General features: G+C 66.0%; 1 protein-coding gene across 2 annotated transcripts; it reads right to left on the reverse strand.

Annotated features, from left to right (window-relative positions):
- Positions 1 to 1021: 1021 nt before the first annotated feature.
- LOC138093695 (glutathione hydrolase 1 proenzyme) lies at positions 1022 to 17654 on the reverse strand. Of its 2 annotated transcripts, none has more exons than XM_068989785.1 (15): positions 17615 to 17654; positions 16713 to 16826; positions 11263 to 11427; positions 10647 to 10810; positions 9939 to 10069; positions 9771 to 9857; positions 6608 to 6800; positions 6277 to 6434; positions 5257 to 5406; positions 4828 to 4964; positions 2550 to 2698; positions 2274 to 2401; positions 2069 to 2181; positions 1874 to 1987; positions 1022 to 1182 (listed from the first exon to the last, which is right to left on the reverse strand). In XM_068989785.1, exons 4-15 carry the CDS (start codon positions 10805 to 10807, stop codon positions 1036 to 1038), a joined length of 1668 nt encoding a protein of 555 aa, XP_068845886.1. In that variant the 5' UTR covers positions 10808 to 10810; positions 11263 to 11427; positions 16713 to 16826; positions 17615 to 17654; the 3' UTR covers positions 1022 to 1035. The 2 variants fall into 2 exon arrangements, with proteins under 2 accessions (XP_068845886.1, XP_068845885.1); XM_068989784.1 differs by having other exon boundaries at positions 2550 to 2737.
- Positions 17655 to 18403: the final 749 nt, after the last annotated feature.

The raw sequence follows: 18403 nt of genomic DNA on the forward strand, positions 1-18403 counted from the left end.
TTCCCCGAGGACCTCAGGGACGCGCGGTCCAGGGCTCAGACCTGGGGGCAGGGGATCTCTCGGGGGCAGGGCTCCCAGGACCCCACGGCTGCTCCCCGGTTCCCAGCAAAGCCCCGCTTCCCGGAGGGCACTTTGGAATCACTAGGATTCCTGCCTCCCTGAGGAGAGCCCAGACCTGGCCCCCCTGGCCGTGTCCCTGCCCTCGGGGGGTGCTCACCGGGCTGTCAAGCTAGGCCCCTCTCTCCCCTGCCCACCTCCCCAGGTGCTTTCCCAGCACCTCCCCTCGCACCTTATAACTCTGTGTCAAAGATGAGTTAAGAGGCCTGGAGGGCCGGCGGGAGGGGCCACCCCGAGGAGGAGGCTGGGGGCCTGGCATCTCCAGGTGCCCCCCTCCCACCCAGAGCAGCCCTAACCCCGGGCAACTGTCCAAGCCCTGACCCTTGGGGACTTGGGGACCTGGGGACCTCTTCCAGCTCACTGATCCCGGAGAACTGGGCCTGCTTCTTGGAGCGTATCGCAGCTTGGATCTCACTCTGGGTTTCCATTTGGAAAGCCCCCCCGGGGCCTGGCCCTGACCAGCATCTTTTTCTCCAGCTTCTTGCCCAACCCTACCTCCCTCAAAGCTCGGTTTCCCCTCAGTGCCTGCCAGACGCACACCAGCGAGCTGAGGAGGTCTCCCGGTTCCCGGAACTGCGGACAAATCGCCAGGGGCCGCGCGCCCACTGGTGGCCGACACCGGGACGTGTCCCGGGGCGGCCCGACCCTGGTGCCGGGACTCGGGGGTGCAGTCCACCCCCCCTCCCGGGGCCCAGCGCCCGCGCTGCCAAGGCCTCCGAGTCCCGTCTCCATCCTCCCCCCAGGCGGCCCCACCTCACACAGCGCGCTGAGCCCAGGGAGTGGAGAGCCGGCGGCAGGACGGCCTGGAGCCCGGCGCGCCGCCGGATTTATTGTCCTGCTGCGCCGCTCCCAGGGGAAGCCAGCCCCCCAAGTCCCACCCCGGCCCCCGCCCCGGCGGGCCTCTCCTCCCCGGAGCGCTCAGTAGCCCGCGGGCTCCCCGCCTTTCCTGGAGTCCGAGGCGGCCGCCCAGCCGCCGGCTGTGCGCACGACGGCCTGGACCACGGCGATGTAGGTGGACGTCTCCTCGATGGCGTGGTGCCGGGCCTTCAGGGCCTCGACCACCGCCTGCGGGCGGGAGGGGGCGCGGCCTCAGGGGGGGCCCGGGCCGCCCGCGTGGGCTTCACACCCCGGGGCCGCGGCTGCCGGCTGAGGGGCCAGGGAGGGCAGGCCTGGGGCCGCGGGGCCGGCTGGGTCTCATCCGCGCGGCTGGCCCGGGCCTCTCTGGGCCGGGGGCGAGGAGACCCCGGCGGCGGGCGAGACGGGTTCGGTTCCCCCTCCCCCGCCCCGCCCCCACCAGGACCCGGTTCCCCCTCCCCCGCCCCACCCGGTTCCCCCTCCCCCGCCCCGCCCCCACCGGGACCCGGTTCCCCCTCCCCCACCCCACCCGGTTCCCCCACCCCACCCGGTTCCCCCTCCCCCGCCCCGCCCCCACCGGCACCCGGTTCCCCCTCCCCACCCCGCCCCCACCGGGACCCGGTTCCTCCCCCCCACCACCCCCCACCGGGACCCCGTTCCCCCTCCCCCACCCCACCCGGTTCCCCCTCCCCCGCCCTGCCCCCACCGGGACCCGGTTCCCCCTCCCCACCCCGCCCCCACCGGGACCCGGTTCCCCCTCCCCCGCCCCGCCCCCACCAGGACCCGGTTCCCCCTCCCCCACCCCACCCCAACCGGGACCGGTTCCCCCTCCCCCATCCCACCCGGTTCCCCCTCCCCCGCCCCGCCCCCACCGGGACTCGGCGCCCCTCCCCCGCCCCACCTGGTCGATGTCTTTCTCCAGCACCGTGGTGTTGGGCAGAAGCTGATTGTGAAGCCGGGGCTCCTCCACCGCCTGTTTGGCATCATAGCCGAACCACAGGCTGTTGATGATGGCCTGCGGGGTGTGGGGATGGGGTCAGTGCGGCCCAGTAGGCAAGGGGCTGGGCGCTCAGGCGAGGGGGGGTGGGGCTCGTACCAGCGCCGTGGACGTGGTGATCTGGGTGCCCCCGGAGGCGCCCACCACCATGCGGACCTGGCCGTCCTCACCCACGATGATCGCGGGGCACATGGACGAGAGTGGCTGTTTGCCTGCAGCGGTGGGGGGGCGGGGGACACAGAGCCCCGGGTCAGCGGCCGCGGGGACTCCAGCCCGCCCCCTGCCCAGGCCCTGTGCCCCGCACCTGGCGCGATGAAGTTGGCTGGCGAGGGGGGCACCCCGAACTGGTTGGTGATGTTGGGGGAGCTGAAGTCATCCATCTCATCGTTGAACAGGATCCCGCTGACCCGTGACCGCACCTTGGAACCAAAGCTGCCGACCGGCAGGGTCAGAGGGGGGGCCGGCCCGCCCCGTGCCCACCAACACACACTCCCCAGAAAGGCACTCAGCCAACATGGAGCCCCTCACTTCTGAGACACGCCGGCAGCCCCTGGCCCACCCGGCCGCCCGGCAGCCCTACTAGAGGTTGATGGTGCTGGTGGCCGACACAGCGCTGCCGTCCTCCGAGACCACCGACAGGTGGGCGGTGCCCCCGCCGTCGGGCGTGTAGAACTCAGGCTCGTAGTAGGAGGCCAGGTGAGTGGTGCTGTCGGAGATCCGGGCGCGGAGCTGGGCGGCAAAGAACTCGGAGGTCATGTTGCGGACCACCTGCCGAGACCCCAGAGCTGCCCTGAGGAGGTGAAGGAGGCGAGGAGGGGGCACAGGCTTGTGCGAGCGGTTCTCAGGAAGCCCCCGACCGTGGTTCCAACCACAACCCTCCTGTCTGAGTCTCACATGGCCCACCTGAACCCCCTCTCCCCAGCCTCTGTCTCTGTCGCTGCCCAGCAACTCTGAATGACTGTCTGCCCTCTGAACCCTGACTCTCGCTGCACCCAAGCATTCATTCACTCATTCATGGAGCTTGTAAGTTGTGTCCAGCACTGGGGGACCAGCAGGAAACAGACACACCTGTCCCCACCCTCACAACAGGGAAGACAAAGGCAGGCAGGGATGTGCAAGAAAGAACAAGTACGGGGAGGGGAGGGAGCGAGAGGGATGGAAGGATGAGAGTGGTCAGGGAGGGCTTCTCGGAGGAGGTGACATCTGAAAACAGCCACCTGACTGGTAATGCAAAGGGCCTGAGGCCGGCTTATGAGTGACACAGACTGACAGGAGTTAGGGAGAGAGGAGGCTGCAGATGCTGGCAGGGGCTACTCCCATAGGACCTTGCTGCTGCTGCTGCTGACTCACTTCAGTCGTGTCCCACTCTGTGCGACCCCATGGACGGCAGCCCACCAGGCTCCCCCGTCCCTAGGATTCTCCAGGCAAGAACATTGGAGTGGGTTGCCATTTCCTTCTCCAGTGCATGAAAGTGAAAAGTGAAAGTGAAGTCACTCAGTCATGCCTGACTCTTCACGACCCCATGGACTGCAGCCCACCAGGCTCCCCTGTCCATGGGATTTTCCAGGCAAGAGTACTGGAGTGGGGTGCCATTGCCTTCTCCCCACAGGTCCTTACTGGCCCTAAAAGGCCTTTAAAACCTCCCGCACTTGGGGCGGAGAAATGACCAGCTGACGGGTGTTAACCCTCTGGCCCTGTGTTGGGGGCGGAACACCACCGGGACAGGCCGTGAGCTTCGCCCGGGAGGCGCGCGGCGCAGAAGGGGCGGCTGGGGACAGCGGGAGCCTGACTGGAGACGCGCGCTTGTCAGATCCTGAAGACCCTGTCCCGGGTGTGAGATGGGCCGCCCCTGACCTGTAGAGTTCCCTGGCAAGGCAAGGCCCTGGAGGCCGAGCAGAGGCCATGGGTTCTTGCAACATCCACGGATTAGTCGGCTAATCCAAGGAGAGAATGTTAAGCTCGAATCTACTTCCAAGAGAGCAGCTGGACCAGGGACTGGGACATCCTACGAGCCACCTGCCCCGGGCCTTAAAATCCACACGACAGCAGCCCGGGGCGGGGGTCCATCGAGGCTAAGAGACTGGAGGCGAGAAGGACGGGGCCCCGGGGCCTCAAGACGCAGGCGGGACCCTCGGGAAAAGGCAGAGCCAGGTGTCCTAACGGGAGAAGAAGCAGGCAGAGCAGAGGGAGCTGGAGGCGGGAGAGGGAGGAAACGTGCTGCGCGGCCACAGCCTTGCCCAGGAAGCAGCCGAGGGGAGGAGGCACTGGTGAAGGCGTGGGATGCCGCGGAGGGGCCGGGCCGGAGGGGAGCGGAGGCTCGGAGGCTCCGTCAGGGCCTGGAGGCGGTGGAGTGGGGAAGAGCTCGCAGGCGGACCGAGTAGGGGATGAGCGCCATGATGGGGATGGAGGCAGGGGTCCAGCCTGGAGCCTGGGTGTGGGGGGGGCACTTGGGGAGCGAGCGGGTTGGGCGGTGGGGATCTGGGAAGCTGGTGTGACCGGGAGCTTGTGTGGCCGGGGCCTCTGCCCGCCTGGATAGAACCTCGTCATCAGCCCTGTGGGCTGGGACGCCCCTGTGCGCTCCTGCCCCCCGCCACCCCCCCACCTCAGCGCTGATGGCTCCAGGGGCTTCCAGGCCAAGGACGCGGCTCGTGCTGAGGCCCCGAAGCCGGAGGGTGGCGGAGGAGGCAGGCAGTAAGGACCGCCCCCAGCACCCCCACTCCCCCGGCGAGAGCGCCCTGGCGCAGAGGCCAGCACTCAGGGTCAGCAGTCCACCCCAGCACCCGGTGGCCCCGAGGCCAAAGTTGGCGGTGCAAACAGAGGAATGAAGCAGAGTGGAGCTGAGCCCCCTGCCCCCTTACCTCAGTCACGTTGACAAACTTGGGGTCCCCAAGCAGGGTCCTCTTGGCATAGGCAAAGCGGAAGGCCTCCACGATGCGGTGGTAGGTCAGGCCCTTCTGCTCAGGCGTCTCCACGCTCGCCCGGGAGAAGTTGTACCCTGGTCGGGCAGAGCCACAGTGACCCCAGCGTCCCGGGTCCCCTTGGCCAGGACAGCGGGGGCCCCGGGAGGCCTCCCTGAGTCACTCAGCTCACCCTGAGAAGGGGAACATTTACTGCCCAACGGCAGTGCCTGCTTGGGAGGCGGGGGAAGGAAGCAAAGGTACCCGTGTTGGGCAGCACACGCCAGCCACAGGGTTACCCAGGCCCCGGGGTGGCGGGTGACCGCCCAGATCCACCGGGCGTGCCCCCTGGCCCAGGCCACCCAGCCCGCAGCCCGGGACATGGCTGACCTTTGAGGATGTTGATGATCAGCGCCAGCACAGGCCCGCTGAGCGGGGCACTGGGCACGTAGAGCTGGGCACCCCCGAGGCTGACGCTCAGCGGCTGCTCAACCAGCTCCGCCTGGTAGCTGTTCAGGTCCTCGGCCGTCACGATGCCCCCTGCAGCGGGGGGCCCAGGGATGGGACACACTTCTGGGGGACCGTCAAGAGGGGAGCCCCGTCCACTGTCCCCCCCACGCCCTCCCAACCGTGCCACCTCCCCGGGGCTAGGCCCAGGCCAGCATCCTCCACCTGCTGCGCCTCTGGCCTCCAGATCCGACATCTGTCCTCTCGGGTGGCCAGAGGTCCCCTGTCTCCCATCAGCCTCCTCCTCCTCTGACTAGTGGATGGAGGGAGACCCTTATTCTCCAGGGAAACTGGCTCCAGACAGATGAAGTGTTTGAAGTATTTATAGGCTAATTTCCGGTGTCAGTGGTAAAGGTCAATAAGCTAATCGCCCTCCTCCCTGACACACACAGCTCAGGGAGGCAGGGGCAGGAAAGAAAGGCAACCGGGACTCCTAAACCCACCAGAACCTGCCCATAAGATCCCTGCGTGCAGCACCCCCACACCCCTCTCAGCGAGCCCACCCTCCTTCCCGGTGATCCTCCTGGAGAATTAAAACCCCTCTATCCAAGCCTCAGACCGTTCTCTCTGCCTGCAAAGTCCAACGTCACCTGTGGTTCAGGTGCCACCTCCTCCAGGAAGTCCTCTGGGGTTTGCACCTTCGTGCTCTCCCCATTCCTCACTCCTGCCCACCCCTCAATGCCCCCAAGCCTGCCGCCCCGGGCTTCCTGTCCTAGACTGCAGGAATTCCCTCAGCTTTGACTCAACCAGGAGCTGTGGATCCATGCTGCAGACACAGTTGTGACCCACTCCCCTGCCAGGCACTCCCCGAGGGCCCAGCGTCCAGGCAAGGCCCGAAGACCCCAGCCTCAGGGCTCCTGCTGCAGAGCTTCCGGCCGCAGGCCCCTGGTGTCGCCCACTCACCGGCCTCCTGGATGTCCTTGACAATCTGGGCCGTGAGGCTCCCGTTGTAGAAGGCCTGGGCGCCCTCCGAGGCCAGCGTTTCCAAGGTGTCGGCCAGCCGGGGCATGGTCACGCGGTCCCCCTCCCGCAGCACCTTCCCGTCGCGGCAAAACACCTCGCTGGAGCGGTGGGGGGGCTCTCATGAGGCAGGCGTGGGGGCGGGCTCAGCCATCCAGCCCCCACCCCACACAGGAGACCAGAGGACGGGGCACCCCTGCTCCCGGTGTGCAGCCCAGCTGGGTCAGGGCTCTGGCCCCGGGGTGGGCGCCCACGGCGGGGGGGCCAGGCGTACCACAGCGCGGGGTGCCGCTCCACCGCCTCCCGCTGCCTCTCCAGGGCTCCCGCCAAGGCCTTGCCCACCGGGAAGCCCTGGCGGGCCAGCTCGATGCTGGGCTGGAAGAGGCGCGCCCAGGGCAGCCGCCCGTGCCGCCGGTGTGCCAGCTCGTAGCCGCGGAGCTCGCCCGGAACCGCCACCGACAGCCCGCCTGCGAAAGGAGAGGCACCCGCTGGTGGTCCGCACGCCTGAGTGGGACCCAGAGGCTCAGGAAGGAAATGCAAGCTTGCGGCTGTGCCTGGTAAAGGGGAAAGAGTCCGCCTGCAGGGCAGGAGGCCTGAATTCCATCCCTGGATTGGGAAGACCCCCCTGGAAAAGGAAACGGCAACCCACTCCGGTATTCTTGCCTGGACAATCCCATGGACAGGAGCCTGGCGGGCTGCAGTCCACGGGGTCGCAAAGAGTCGGACACGACTGAGCGACTGACACATTTGACCTGGCAGACAGGAATGAGACTCTGCTCGGGGTGTCTGCTGGGGGCACGGGGGGGCACGTGCGGGGGTCCCGCTGTCCCCCAGGCCTACACGTCTGTCTCCGCAGCGGCCCCGTGTCTGAAAACCTGGTCCAGGCGCACGGCTGTGCAGCAAGAGCGTATGGAAGCCGGACCTCACCACCTCTCAGTCTGAGCCTCCTGGGTCACGAGCCCCTTCACCCTGTACGATTCAAGGGTTCCCCTGGAACCCACCAAGGCCCCCAGTCGAAGCCGCAGACCACCCGCAAGGCTGGGCTGGTGCCAAAGCAAGAGCCCCTCTTCCTCTCTTCCACTGTCCTGGACCCCTGCGCCGCACCATCTCTGGGCCTCAGTTTCCCCGTCTGACCATGAAAGGGTTTGGCTCCCAGCTCCATCCTTTGAGGAGCCAGGAAGCCACTGGAGACACAGCCGTGGACCCCAGCTCCCCGCCAGGCCCCACCGCCCACCGGCGTGCCCTAGGGCCCGGCCCTGACACAGAGAGCCTCAACACAGCTCCGGCTCGCAGGCGCCTTCCTGCTTTCACCCGAGATGCGGGCCGGGGGAGCGTGTTTCGGCCACTCTCGAGCGGCCTCGCCCACCCTAAAGTCGGGCACGCGGTTCCAAGAGCCAGGCTGTTACCACATCACCTCCTGGAAGGTCTGCCAGCCAGCACGCGTCCATCCCCTTCAGCACGTGCGGGCCTGACCTCAGGCGGCCCTGGGCCGCCCTCTCGGCAGGGAGCCGGGCCCCTTTCTCATCTCACCGTGCCCGACGCCCTCTCCCCGGGTTGCTTTTCTATCTCCCGGCCTCTCCTCTGTCCGCCCCCTGCACACCAGGCGCCTGGTCCAGAGTGTGTGTACACACGAGGTCGTGCCCGACTCCGAGGACCCCATGGACTGCAGCCCGCTGCCAGGCTTCTCCGTCCGTGGGAATCTCCAGGCAAGAACGCGGAGAGGGTTGCCATTTTCTCCTCCAAGGGATCTTCAGTCCCGACCCCGGGATTGAACCCAGGCCTCTCGCACCTCTGGCCTTGGCAGGCGGATTCTTTACCACTGAGCCCCATTACGTGCTGACAGCCCCCAGGCTGAACTCTTGAGGCTGCTCCCCGATGGCCAGATCTGAGGGTCAAAAAAGGCATCTCAAGGGGGACCATGAGGGCCATCTGTCCTCCCCGGGACCCCCGGATGTGTGTCACAGCAGACCCCTCAGCAGACCCACGGCTCCGCCCTCCGAGTGTGCTGGGCACCAGCCCTCAGCATCCCTGCCCATCGCGGGACTTCCCGACGGGCCGCCTGACTGGCAGCCTGAGGGGTCCCGTCGGAAAAGAGCCAGATCCCCCCCAGTGCCCTCCGACGCAGGGAACACCCGTCCCTCCTTCAGACACAAGGCCGGGTCTTCACAGTGACCCACCACGGGTCCAACCTGACCCTGCTCCCCCCAGATGCCCACCCCCCAGCCCAGCCCCAGCCTCCGGGTCTTTGCACCGGGTAAGCCCACGTGCCCTCTCGCCCTGCCCGCGTCCGCCCTCCAGGCCGCGCAGTGGCGCTGGGCACACCCGTGCCATCTCCCCTCTGCTCCTCCTGGACGGTGCCCTTCACCTGCCACCTTTCTTTCTACTGGCTGGGGAACAGCCCCAACGCCCGACAAGCCCGAGTCAAACGCATGAATCTCAAGAATGCAAAATGCCAAGTCTGTAAGATTCTTGCAGTCTCATACCCTGAATGACTTCATCACTACACCTGGTGAGCTTCCCAGCCGGTGAAAATTCACAGACTGTGTCTTGGAGAGAAAGAGAATTCCAAAAGGGCTGCTCCGGAGCCCTCTCAGTCCCCCAGGGGCAGAGCCTGCAGGAGGCGGTCAGACCCACAGGGCCTTTAATTTCCATCCCTCCCCCCTCCAGCCTTGTCTTGCAGTCCACCGGGGTCCTTGCAGGGTGAACCCTGGAGCTGAAGGGCAGGTTAGTAAAGAAACTCCGCCCTGTAATCTAGACAGCTAACCCCACAGGTGAACAATGAGTGACTTGGATGCTCTTTAAAAACACAACAGGTGCATTCAAACTCAGCTTTCCCACCATCCAGCTGGGTGATTGTGTGTGTGTGGGTGTGTGCGCGCGCTCAATCGTGTCTGACTCTGTGACCCCGTGGTCTGTAGCCCCCCAGGCCCTTCTGTCCCTGGGATTCTCCAGGCAAGAATACTGGAGTGGGTTGCCATGCCCTTCTCCAGGGGGTCTTCCCAACCCAGGGATTGAACCTGGGTCTCCCACACTGCGGGCAGGTTCTTTACCACTGAGCCACCTGGGACGCTGTGTGTGGCCTCGGTCGGTCTACATGGCCTCTCTGGGTGGGCCTCCGCGTCCCCAGCGGTACGATGGGAATCCGCACCGAGCTCCCCTGCCAAGTGTGCAGGGAGGGCTGAAGGGGCTCGCCGTGGGTGCAAAGGACTGAGCAGGGCGCTGGCCTGACCCATACGCGCTGCCGCAACAGGGGGCGTTCCGCTTCTCTAGCTCCCTGTGGCCCAGGAGGGGCCTGAGCAGAAACGCCCTTCACTCTGTGATAACGGGCTTGATCCTCCATGGTGGAGGTGCTGTGGGCCCTGGGAAGGGATGGGAGGGCCACCCCCAGCCACAGACAGCTCGTCCTGGCCCCACATCCGCCCTGAGCCCGCTCTCACCTTCCTCCGACTGCTCCGAGCTGTTGAACATGCCGGCGGAGGCCAGCCGCGGGGCCACCTCGCGGGCGTTGATGACCTCAGCCTTCCCTGGAAGGACCGGGCGGGTGGGCGGGCTGCATGGCCCCCGGCCCCTCCCCGTCCCTGGAGCCCACCCCACAGGGCACTCACGCGTGGTGCTGTTGTAGATGGTGAGGAACAGGCCGCCCCCGATGCCCATGCTGTGGGCATTCAGGAGCCCCATGCACAGCAGGGCCGCGATCGCTGCGTCCACCGCTGAGCCACCGTCTCGCAGCGTGTCCCTGCCGGCAGCACGGGCGGGGGTGAGCGGCTCGGAGGGGCCACCCCGCCCCAGGCTGGGCCGAGAGGAGCCCACAGGTTTTATTTTTTAACGCAAAAAATTTGCTGTATTTGAAAACCAACAGGCTTTTCACGCAACAGATGAACATGGCTTTGATAATTGGAAAAGAATGAAAACCTGTTCCTTTTTTTTATTATTAACATCTTTTTCCCGTGTGAGGCCTGACTTCTGTATACGTGAGCTGTGGGCCTACAAAGAGCGTTAAACAGCAGAGTTTCTCTGAAGAGGCAGACAGCCTTGAACTGAGAAAGGGGTCCAGCCGGTCACTGGGAGACCCCCACACCCTGCCCTCGGCTCCAGGGTCCCCTTCGCCCCTGACTGGAGGCTGCCGGGAAGGCCCACGGACGGGAGGGGCAGCCCTGTGTGCTCGAACACGGCTCGCTCAGGTAGCCCGATGACCAGGGCCGGCGGGGCTGGGGATTGAGCCCCAGAGGGGCGAGGGTGGAGCCTCAGAGGGGCAAGGGTGATGCCCCAGGGCACCGACGGGGGCGGTCCCCCGGGCCCGGGGCCCCACTCACCTCCCGATCTCTGAGCAGCGCTTGGCGTCCGCGGCCACTGCGGCCCTGGGGTACACGTGGCTATGCTGCTTGGAGGCCTCGGGCAGCCAGATGCAGAGCCCAATGATGAGGAGGACCAAGACCACGGCCGCCAAAGCCAGCAGCATGGACCGCTTCTTCATGTTCTGCAGGCGCCAGGCGCGGGGGTGGCAGGTCAGGGGACCGACCGCCGACCGGACCCCGGGGCACAGCCTCGGCCCTCAGGGCACGGCACACAGTCTGGCCTCAGGAGGACATGCCAGGCCTCCTTCCCGTCTTTGCTCGGGCCATGCCCTCTCTCAGCAGCTCCTGACCCATCTCTGCCCCCTAAATCCTCCTGCTTAGCCTCGGGACCCCCTCTGGCAGGGACCCTTCCTGGGAGGGGAGCCTCCCGGACCTGCCTGGCCCCTTATGGTGGTCGAGCCCTCACAGTGGCCTTCAGGTCACCCTAGGAGGAACAGGCCTGGCCTGACTCCTTCCCGACACTGTCCTTGGGGCCCCAGGTGACCGGCCGCAGAGTGTGGGGCCCAGCTTCCAGTGCGCTCAAAGCCAGAGGGGGACACCCATGTCTCCCGACTGCCGCGGGGCCGGAGCCTACCTTCCTCAGCGGGTGGGCGGCCCAAGCCTCCCAGGGAGGGGGCCACAGAGACGGTGTGGGCTGGACCGGCTGCAGAAATAGCTGGGGCCTCCTTCACGCTCCGCGGGAGCCCGTGACTACAGAACCTGCTCCAGGGAGGCTTCCAGAGCACGCAGCCTGCTTGTCCTGCAAACGGAGAGGGTGTCTCTGAAGCTCGGGGGGCTCTGTGAGGAGTCTCTGTGTCTCCAAGAGGAAGCTGTCAGCCGCTCCCAGGTTGGTGTGAATTCTACCCCCAGGGCCTTTCTCCCAGGCATGGGGTGGGTGTGTGTGTGCCTGTGTGCATCTGTGTGTCTCCCAGGCATGGGGTGTGTGTATATGTGTGTCTGTGTGCGTCTGTGTGCATCTGTGTGTCTCCCAGGCATGGGGTGTGTGTGTGTGTGTCCGTGTGCATCTGTGTGTCTCCCAGGCATGGGGAGGGTGTGTGTGTGCCTGTGTGCGCCTGTGTGTCTCCCAGGCATGGGGTGGGTGGGTGTGTGCCTGTGTGTGTCTGTGTGTCTCCCAGGCATGGGGTGGGTGTGTGTGTGCCTGTGTGCGTCTGTCTCCCAGGCATGGGGTGTGTGTCTGTGTGCGTCTCTGTGTCTCCCAGGCATGGGGTGGGTGGGTGTGTGTCTGTGTGTCAGTCACAGGGAGCTGGCATGTGACCCACGGGTGAGGGCCAGCCTGCATCTCACCTGCGTGCGGTCTTGGGAAAGTCACTGGCCGTCTGTCCAGTGCAATGAGAAATGAGGTGGGTTGTAAAGTGTGAGCGTGTAAGCTGCCCAGCCGTGTCTGACTCTCTGCGACCCCACAGACTGCAGCCCGCCAGGCTCCTCTGTCCATGGGTTTCTCCAGGCGAGGATGCTTTGGAGCGGGTTGCCATTTTCCTCCTCCCAGGGGCCTTCCGCACCCAGGGGTGAGCCCTGCGCTCCTGCACAGCAGGCAGATGCTGTGCCCTTGAGCCAGGTGTCAAGCGTTAGCTAAGTACTGGCTTCGCTGGGGGGATGCCGGAGGCCCGTGGGCAGGAGGGGAACCGGTCGTCCTCACCTCACCCTGACACCGTGGGCTTCTCTGGAGACTTCCTGCCAGGCTGGACAGGGACAGCCTTTAACCATGGGGTCCCAGTGGCAAGGACGGCAGGTGAGGGCTGTGTGACCCAACGGGTCAGAGGGGGAAGGCCCCCTCTCCCAAACTCAGTTCCCCCATGAAGGGCGATGTTCTGCCGGAAAACCCCGGGCCGGGCCTCCTCTGCCTCACCCTACCCCTACTCAGAGGGGCCCACCCTGGGATGGTTCCGTGCCCTCTGCCCTCCACCCTCCGCAGGGCCGGAGAGCCCTCAGGGCATGTCCTGGGCCCCAGGCCTGTTCACGCTGGGCACCTCGAGGGCATGCTGGGCATTTCTCCTGGGCTTGGGACCCTCAGCTGAGACCCTGATCCTACTCTGCGTCCTCTCCCCACCCAGGCCCCGGGGAGAAGCCAGCCAAGGCCCCCTGAGGTCCGCACTCTGGCCTCCCCTCTGTCCAGCTTTCTACCAAGGGCCCAAGGGGGCTCCCCACAGGGCCAGGGGGTACCTGCGAGGCTCAGCCTTCCCGGGAATGGGGAAGCGGTGGGCCGCAGTGGCCGGCGCCCTCTCCCTGGGCGGGAGGCCTGGCCCAGCCCCCACAGGAAGCCCGGAGGAAGACACCCTGCGGAGGGACTGGCTTTGGTCTCCCATCCCCGCCCCCACATTTTTGGACTGGCCAAAACCACATCCAAGCCCCGCCCCCGCCACCAGGCTGGCTCTCACCCAAATCCGTGTCAGGAGGGGAAACTGAGGCCAGAGCAGGGGTGCTGGGCCTCCAGCAGCGGCTGGGCTCCTCCTGACCCTGGTCGGCTTACCCGAGGCCTAGGGGGCCACGGGGGCCGCACGACACCCGCACTGCTTCCCAAAAGACGGCGGCGGGCTGGGGCATTGGCCGGGGAGGAAGAGGCCAACTTGTCTGCCTGGGAAAGTCCCTCCAGGCACAGGCCGGGCCCCCCACCCCAAGAGCCACCTGGAGCCATGCCCGCGGGCCCTGCAGAGCTCCTCAGGGGCCCCAGAGCTGGGCAGGGGGCTGGGGGCTGGGAGCTGGGGTGGGTCCTGCTCCACGCCGCTGCAGGCCAAGGCCACCCGTGATCAGGTGGGCTCCCCCAGGAGGAGCAGAGGGGCTGAGGAACCCTCACCTGGTCTCGAGGAGGGCACAGGGGGCCAGAGGCCCTCCCGGGGGCGTGGAGTCCTATCCCAAGGCCACAGCCCCGGAGCCCAGAATGAAGGTCGTCTCCGGGACGGACTGAGCCCCACTGGGACCATTGTCCCTTACCAGCCAGCTTCCTGACCCCCAGTGATGCAAAAATGCCCACCCAGTTCTCACCCTATAGCGCCCTAACCAATCACCTAATGCCACCCTTCCCGCAGGAATTTTCTTTGTCTTAAGGCTATAAAAATTTTCTACTCACCCATGGAAAGCATCAGTTCTCAGTGGGCTGTCAGGAGGTCAGATGCCCGCTCCCCCCACCAGGATAAAGCCATCAGAGTTTCAGTCTTTCAACCAAAACTCCAAGATAAGAGCAGCAGGACAAGTAAGGGAGGAGGCTGGGCCCTGCATGGATCGCAGAGTTCTTGTCCCTGACCACACATGCACAGAAGAGGCTCCTTGGAGGCCGACGGGGAGTCATGTCAAGGGGTGCTCTACCCACAGCCCTCCTCAGCAGAATCCCTTTCGGCCGGGAGACTCATGCGCACACATGGCAGGGTCCTGAGATACACCAAACACGTGAAGCAGGCAAATCACAAGGACTGGCTAGAGGGGAACGGAAAGAAATGCCCCATAAAGTGATCTGAACTGCCACGTGGACGGGGCCCGGGTCTCTCCCTCCGAGTCCGCTGTGTGCCTGTCCACACGCACTGTGCTCTCTGCCTAGTAAACGCTTTCCGTGCCTCACTGCTTTCCGTCTTGGTGGAAATTCTTTCCAGCAAAGCTGAAGGGCCAGCGCTCTGGTCGCTGACCACTGGTCTAGCGGCTAGGACCTGGTGGTCTCAGCACTGCGAATGGGCCCAGCCTCTGCTTGGGAGCCCAGGTCCGGCTCCACGCCGCTGCAGGCCGAGGCCACCCGTGACCAGGCCCGCTGTGCTCCTGGCACTCTCACTAGGGCAGTGCAGGAGACCCAAGTTCAACCCCTGGCTCGGGAAGATCCCCTGGAGGAAGGCATGGCAACCCGCACCAGTGTTCTTGCCTGGAGAATCCCCATGGACAGAGGAGCCTGGCAGGCCACAGTCCATGGGGTCACAAGGAGTGGCAGCTAACATTTCCACTATCTCTGTTGCTTATTCTCCAAAAACTCACTCCTTTCTGAAATACTCTGTGTCTGGAAATGCTTTCCCAAGCCGCTCTCAGACTATGATGGGGCACTTTGAATCCCTGTGGAGAGTGGGCAATCCCCAAAGACAGCACGTGGCAGGGAGGGCGGCCAGAGGCTGTGTCTGGTCTGGTCCCGACCTGTCACGGCAGCCCGGGGACTCCGCCCATCACCAGGCGGCTAAAGTTCACGCAGCCCTGGGAGGGCCCTGGAGGTGGCAGGTGCTGTCAGTGGTGACCCCTGGGTGGTGGCAGCAGGTGAGGGGCGTGGCTCCAATGGGGAAGAAGCGGAGCTTGACAGAGGCAAGGCAATCCTTGTCCCAGAGGATGGTGTCTGTGAGCCTCTCCGAGAGCCCCAGGATGGGTCTCCCGCCGGCCCGCCCTGTCCTGGCTCAGAGTGTCTGAATGCCAGGCCCAGAGATGGTTCCTGAGGCCATGCAGCAGGGCCGGGGTGGCACCACCTCCCTTCTGCTTCACGCCTAGAAGCTTCCACCATCTGTCCAATAATGGTAGCGTTCCAGGCCCAAGGAACCAGCTGCCCAGCCTGGAAAGGCAGGGTCCAGAGAGGGCCAGAGCGGGTCCAAGGCCACACAGACCAGCAGGGCACACACACCTGGCCACCCCGTACCTGCTCCAAGGGGCTGTGTGTCCCGGACATGAGGGATTGGAGTCAGGAGCAGCTCCAGATTCGCCCCGGGGGACTTGGACATTGCCCCACCTCGCCTTGGCCTTCATCTGCCAAGGGCAAGGATCAGCCGCTTCCCAAGTCAGGCCTTCCTCTCCTGGTGCCCGGCTCGCTGTATCTAGGCTGCCCCGAAGCCTCCAGCCCCACACCTGCACTATCTAATCTGCAAAAAGCCACAAGGCCACGCCAGCTGATGGAAGGAGACGCAGAGGCGGAGCAGACACTGCCGCCCCTGGGGCCTCACAGCCGAAACACACCACTGCCCTTGGGCGGCCTCCACGTGGGACCTCGAGCTCCCCACCCCCGCGAGCTCCCCACCCCCACGAGCTCCCCACCCCCGCGAGCTCCCCACCCCCGCGAGCTCCCCACTCCCACGAGCTCTCCACCACGACCCCAGGCTGGGGGTGCCCCGACCTCTCTTTCCCTGGATGTCATCCTGTTCCCTGCAGACCAGGGTGACTGAGAAGATGGGATGAGGCAGGACCCAGGGACTGAGGCTCAAGACCCGTCCCCAAGGGCTGGATGCCGGCCAGCAACACCAGGGCACTTGGTCCTGCCTGAGCGGCTGCATGACCAGACCATTGGCAGGGAGCCTTCTGCGGTGGGAAGCCACAGGGCTCTGCCCCACCTGCCTGAGCTTGCTCAATGGTTTCCTTCCTGCCTGGGGTAGCAGGGAGGTCAGAAAAAGGCCTGAATGGACAGAGAAGGACCCAGACCCTACAGGTGACCCCAGCAGGAAGACCCTGGGCTGGGACCGGCTGGAGGGCCTGCCATGGGGCCCAGGAGAAGCCGAGCAGGTTCTCAGGAAGTTCGAGTGTGACGGCGTCCCACAGGCCGAGTCAACAGAGGCAAGACGTTCGGAACAGTAAAGCCCGTCCTCCCACGTCGAGTGTGTCACACTCCGTCCCGGATGGCCCCCCACCTCCACTCCAGGGGGGTCTGGGGGCAAGGGGGTCTGGGCTGGAGGTCCCGGCCAGACCCTAGGGCTCCTGTGCTAGGCACAGAAGGTGGCGAGCTCCCTGCCCCCAGGAGTATTCAAGTCTCACGCATCCAGAGATGCTGAGTCTGCCACGCACCGCCTGCTCCCAATGAATGCATGTGTGCGCACACACACACGCGCGCACGCACACACTTACGCCCATGAGGAATCTGGGCTGAGCGAGCAGGTTCCACGACACGCAGTGAGAGCGTGAAGAGATGAGGCGTGCCGACAGCCTGGGGTTTCTCTGCTAATCCTCCCACCCGAATCAGAGGGGTGAAACTGGGCTGAGCCCCAGAGCCGTTCAGAGGCCGGCCGGAAGCCGAGGCTCAGGCAGGGGTGACTCGGGCCCGCAGGTACGTGGACGGGCAGGTAGGCACCCCGGCGCCCCACTTACCACCTGGCGGGCAGTGAAGAGCCGTGTCCCCCGGGTCCAAGAGCACAGCCCTGGGCAGGAAGCTCGGCACCACACCCAGACTGGAGCGGGGGTCCGTGCCCCCTGCTGCCCACCCTGGTGGAACAGGGTCAAGAATTAGAAACGGCTCCTTCCCCTGAGACCCGATGACCCCACTCTCGGCCGGAAGCCTGTCCAAGCGGCTGTCGGAGCCTGTGAGGACCACAAGGGGGTGGGCGCCCCCTGGGGCTGCGCAGTCACCCCCCTGCACCACCAGCCCGCCCCTCCGCCCCCCAGAGCCCAAGCGGGGCAGATGTGGTCTGAGGGCACGGCACCCAGCCCCCAGCGCCGCCCGCCTCCACTGCAGACCCCCCAGCGACCTCCCCACGAGCCCAGACTCCCCCACCCTTCCAGGCCTCAGTTTCTCCACGCTGGGCCCCCTCCCTCTCAATCCGAGAAGCCCACTCCCCCCACACCCGTGGCCAGGTCAGCCGGGAAGCCTGGTCGGCGGGCCTCAGACCACTTACCAGACAACAAACAGGAGGCTCCCAGGCCAGACCCAGTCAGGCCAAGGGCCTCAGGCTCTGCCCCTCGCTCGACCTCCCTGCGCGACCCCTCTGCATGACCCGGCCGCACCAGCCCCGCCCCCATCACCCTGAAGGGCTGCCCACTCCCATTACACAGATGCATAAACTGAGGCTCAGAGAGGAGGAGCGACATGTTCAGAGCACAGCCGGGACAGAACAGAGCTGGGGCTGGGACCCAGCGCTCCAGATGCCCCGGAAAAGGCCCCAGGTCTGGGCTGCCCTCTCCCATGCCCCCCGGCAGCTCAGAGAGGGTGAGCAGCGGCTTCGGGGTCACACAGCGCCAGGGCACAGCCAGACCCCCGCCCTGCCCCAGCTCACCTGGCTGCAAGGCTGGCCCTCCGTCCGCTCCAGCACTAGGCACAGAGCTCGGTCCGGCCGGCTCCTCCCCTCCTCCCCCTGCCCCCGCCTCACCGCCGCGGGCCGGAGTGGGGGAGGCTTTAAAGGCACAGGCACTCTTCCAGGTAGGGCGAGGAGCGGCCCTGGGTCCTGCCCCAGGGCGCCGTGTGACCCGGACAGTGGCCAGCCTCTTCCAGCCCAGTGGGTCTCCAGCCCAGGGTAAAAGGACCTGAGTTCTGAGGGCCTCTGTGGAGCTGAATGAGACCGGGCTCCGGGCAGGGGCAGGTCAGGCAACGGGTCTCTCCTGGCCCCTTAGGATATCCGGGGGGCAGCCCCCACTTGTGGCCGCGGGATGCCCTCTCCCCCAGCCCCAGGGCCGCAGGCATCCACAGGCTGTCACTCGAAGGGCCCTCGTCACGGGGACAGAAGGGAGTTACATGACCCGGGGAGTCTTTCCTCAGCCCCCCAACTTTCTGGGGTCGCAAGCAGGTGGGTTGATGGATGACGGGGCGGTCTGCTCATGCCCCTGCCCAACGGGATGGGGTGGGGTGCTTGCCCCCACAAGGCTGGCAGGTGCAAGCCTGCCCGAGCCTCTGAGGCCCACACGCTGCGTGCAGCCCGCAGCTGTGCGCCCGTCATTCATTCATTCCCTCGCTCTTCCCTCCAACCCCTGCCGTTTCTTCTCTCCAGGAGCCCCCAGCTGGACCCAGGGTGGGGTGGTACGGTCAGCCGTGGAGGGGGAGCCCAGGACCCTGAGGGGGGCCCCACGCT

The sequence above is a fragment of the Capricornis sumatraensis genome, chromosome 17 (assembly GCF_032405125.1).
Source record: "Capricornis sumatraensis isolate serow.1 chromosome 17, serow.2, whole genome shotgun sequence".
NCBI classification, from domain to species: Eukaryota; Metazoa; Chordata; class Mammalia; order Artiodactyla; family Bovidae; genus Capricornis; species Capricornis sumatraensis.

What these genes read in the sequence shown, in the direction of transcription:
- LOC138093695 (XM_068989784.1), bottom strand. Translation starts at nt 10,807, where the DNA reads ATGAAGAAGCGGTCCATGCTGCTGGCTTTGGCGGCCGTGGTCTTGGTC. An exon ending in CATCTACAACAGCACCACGC is followed by an intron (nt 9,858 to 9,938) that starts GTGAGTGCCCTG and finishes CGGTCCTTCCAG; the next exon opens with GGAAGGCTGAGGTCATCAAC. An exon ending in ACCAGCACCATCAACCTCTA is followed by an intron (nt 2,402 to 2,549) that starts GTAGGGCTGCCG and finishes GCCGGTCGGCAG; the next exon opens with CTTTGGTTCCAAGGTGCGGT.